Consider the following 1,922-nt stretch of genomic DNA (forward strand, 5'->3'; position numbering starts at 1 on the left):
GGTTGTTGTTGTTGTTTCCTGTCAGGACGTCTGGTTGTTGTTGTTGTTTCCTGTCAGGACGTCTGGTTGTTGTTGCTGCTGCTGCTGCTGCTGCTGCTATCTGCCGTTCCCCGTCAGGCTGCCGGTCTGGCGGCCTGTGGCGGGCTGCAGAGCTGCCCAGGGGTCCTGCAGCATCGACGGACTGAAGTATTTCTCCACTGGAGAGTCTGCAGATCCAGACTGAAGAGAGAGAGAGACTCTGATTAATTCAAAACAAACTTTATCAGCAGACTTGATGAGAAACACAAGCTGAAGCTCCTCAGAGCGTCTGCAGCAGAGATAATAAACAGGAGCAGCTGATCAGGGCTTATTTATAAAACTCTGCGTAGGATCCTCACTGTAAGTGTCCGTGCACCCAAAAAGCAAAAACATTCAGACTTATCAAAGCGAGAGTACGCATCTGTGAGTAAGTCCCCTTTATAATCAGTGTGTGAGAAATGTGGCCCCTGCGCTCCATGTAAACGCTCAGAGAAGCTCGTTAATATTAACGCGTCCTGACTGCAGGAAGAAAAGGAGGCAGACACTGAATCTAACTGAGGGACGCTGGCGTTCCTTTTGGTGGGTAAAAAACACACTTTTACCAACGCTGGAGCCCCGCCCCTTTATAACCAACCTGCAGGAAGGGGCCTCCCTCTGAGTAGTGACGTCGCTGGCTGGAGGGGGCCACACAGATGGGATGTTTGAAAAGAGAGGAAACCGAACGACTTCCTCTGAGTTTAAACATTTAGTCGGCTCGCTGAACAAGGCGCCGACGAGGAAAAGAAACACGGCGTGTAGGAAATGACATGAAATAGTGTTTTGTTTCCATAACGTGTTTTTACAGGCCGCCCGTCACATCCACACGCCGGCGCTCAGCGTTTGGCTCCATAAGGAAACGAACAACACATGAAACTGTGTTCTGCTCGACTGACTGACTCGCTCCTGTTCACCTGATTGAGGAGAACAAACTGCTGCATGCAGGTTTAATCAGTCTGATTCCTGATTAAACATGTTTGAGGCTCTTTTGCAGAAACAGAATCTCTGTTTGTGTTTCTGATCCTGGATCTGGAGCTCTTTGTGGCCGCAAATGATCTTAAATTCTGTTTTTTTATTGCCACTTCAGGGACAATCAGTCAGGCTTCAGAAAGGCTTTGAGCCTGGAAATGTTCCACAGCAGCAGGCCTCGTCATCCTTCTGTGTTGTTCGTACGCACCGTTTAGAAATAATAACGCATTCCATTTATACAGCGCTTCACAGTGAAGTGGGGGGGGGGACTCACCTCAACCACCACCAATGAGGCCCCTGGACAGGAAGGGTCTGAGGCTCCATCCACGCCACCAGTGTGTTTTAAAGCAAAGCGATGTCCAGCGTTTCAGCTGCGGCTCAGAACTGACCTCTACCTGTATTAAAACGACGTTCACGCACACTGAGCATGTGTGAGCGGTGTAAACAGGAAGCAGACCGTCTACTCTGCAGCTGCAGAAGAAAGTTCTACTAGAGAGAAGTCAGAACCACAGCAGAGATGTCTCTGCGAGGTGGAACTGTTACTGAGAGGAACACGGGAGGACAAAGAGACGGTGGCGGCAGGAAACAGGCTGGGAGTCGCCGCAAATACGGAGACATGCGCAGGACAACATATTTTAATAAAACTCTGTCAGCAGCATCGTGTTTCTGCTTTGACTGACTGATCAGAGCCAATCAGGAAGCCAAACGGGAGCGTCATCGTTTTCAGCTGTCAGCACTGAAGTGTAATTTATACTTCTAGTAACGCCCTACCCTACGCCATCGCCTGACGTGCACCTCCTCACAAATGTAGCTACCCGTCGAGTCGACGCGGACCGTAAGCTCTGTGATTGGTCGGCTGAGTAGCCTCGCAACGCCTCCGAGCCGACAGGAAGTGCCCG

At 50.3% G+C, this 1,922-nt stretch overlaps 1 protein-coding gene across 1 annotated transcript in view; it reads right to left on the reverse strand.

The window, feature by feature from the left end:
• Nucleotides 1-1,922, reverse strand: part of LOC123972039 (M-phase specific PLK1 interacting protein) — a 6,838-nt gene continuing 4,916 nt past the window's right edge. The window contains exon 3 of the mRNA XM_046051252.1: nt 1-219. Coding sequence (XP_045907208.1) covers nt 97-219 — 123 coding nt within the window. The 3' untranslated portion in view covers nt 1-96. The remainder of the gene's footprint in view (nt 220-1,922) is intronic.

Source organism: Micropterus dolomieu, linkage group LG06, assembly GCF_021292245.1.
Source record: "Micropterus dolomieu isolate WLL.071019.BEF.003 ecotype Adirondacks linkage group LG06, ASM2129224v1, whole genome shotgun sequence".
Taxonomy (NCBI): Eukaryota; Metazoa; Chordata; class Actinopteri; order Centrarchiformes; family Centrarchidae; genus Micropterus; species Micropterus dolomieu.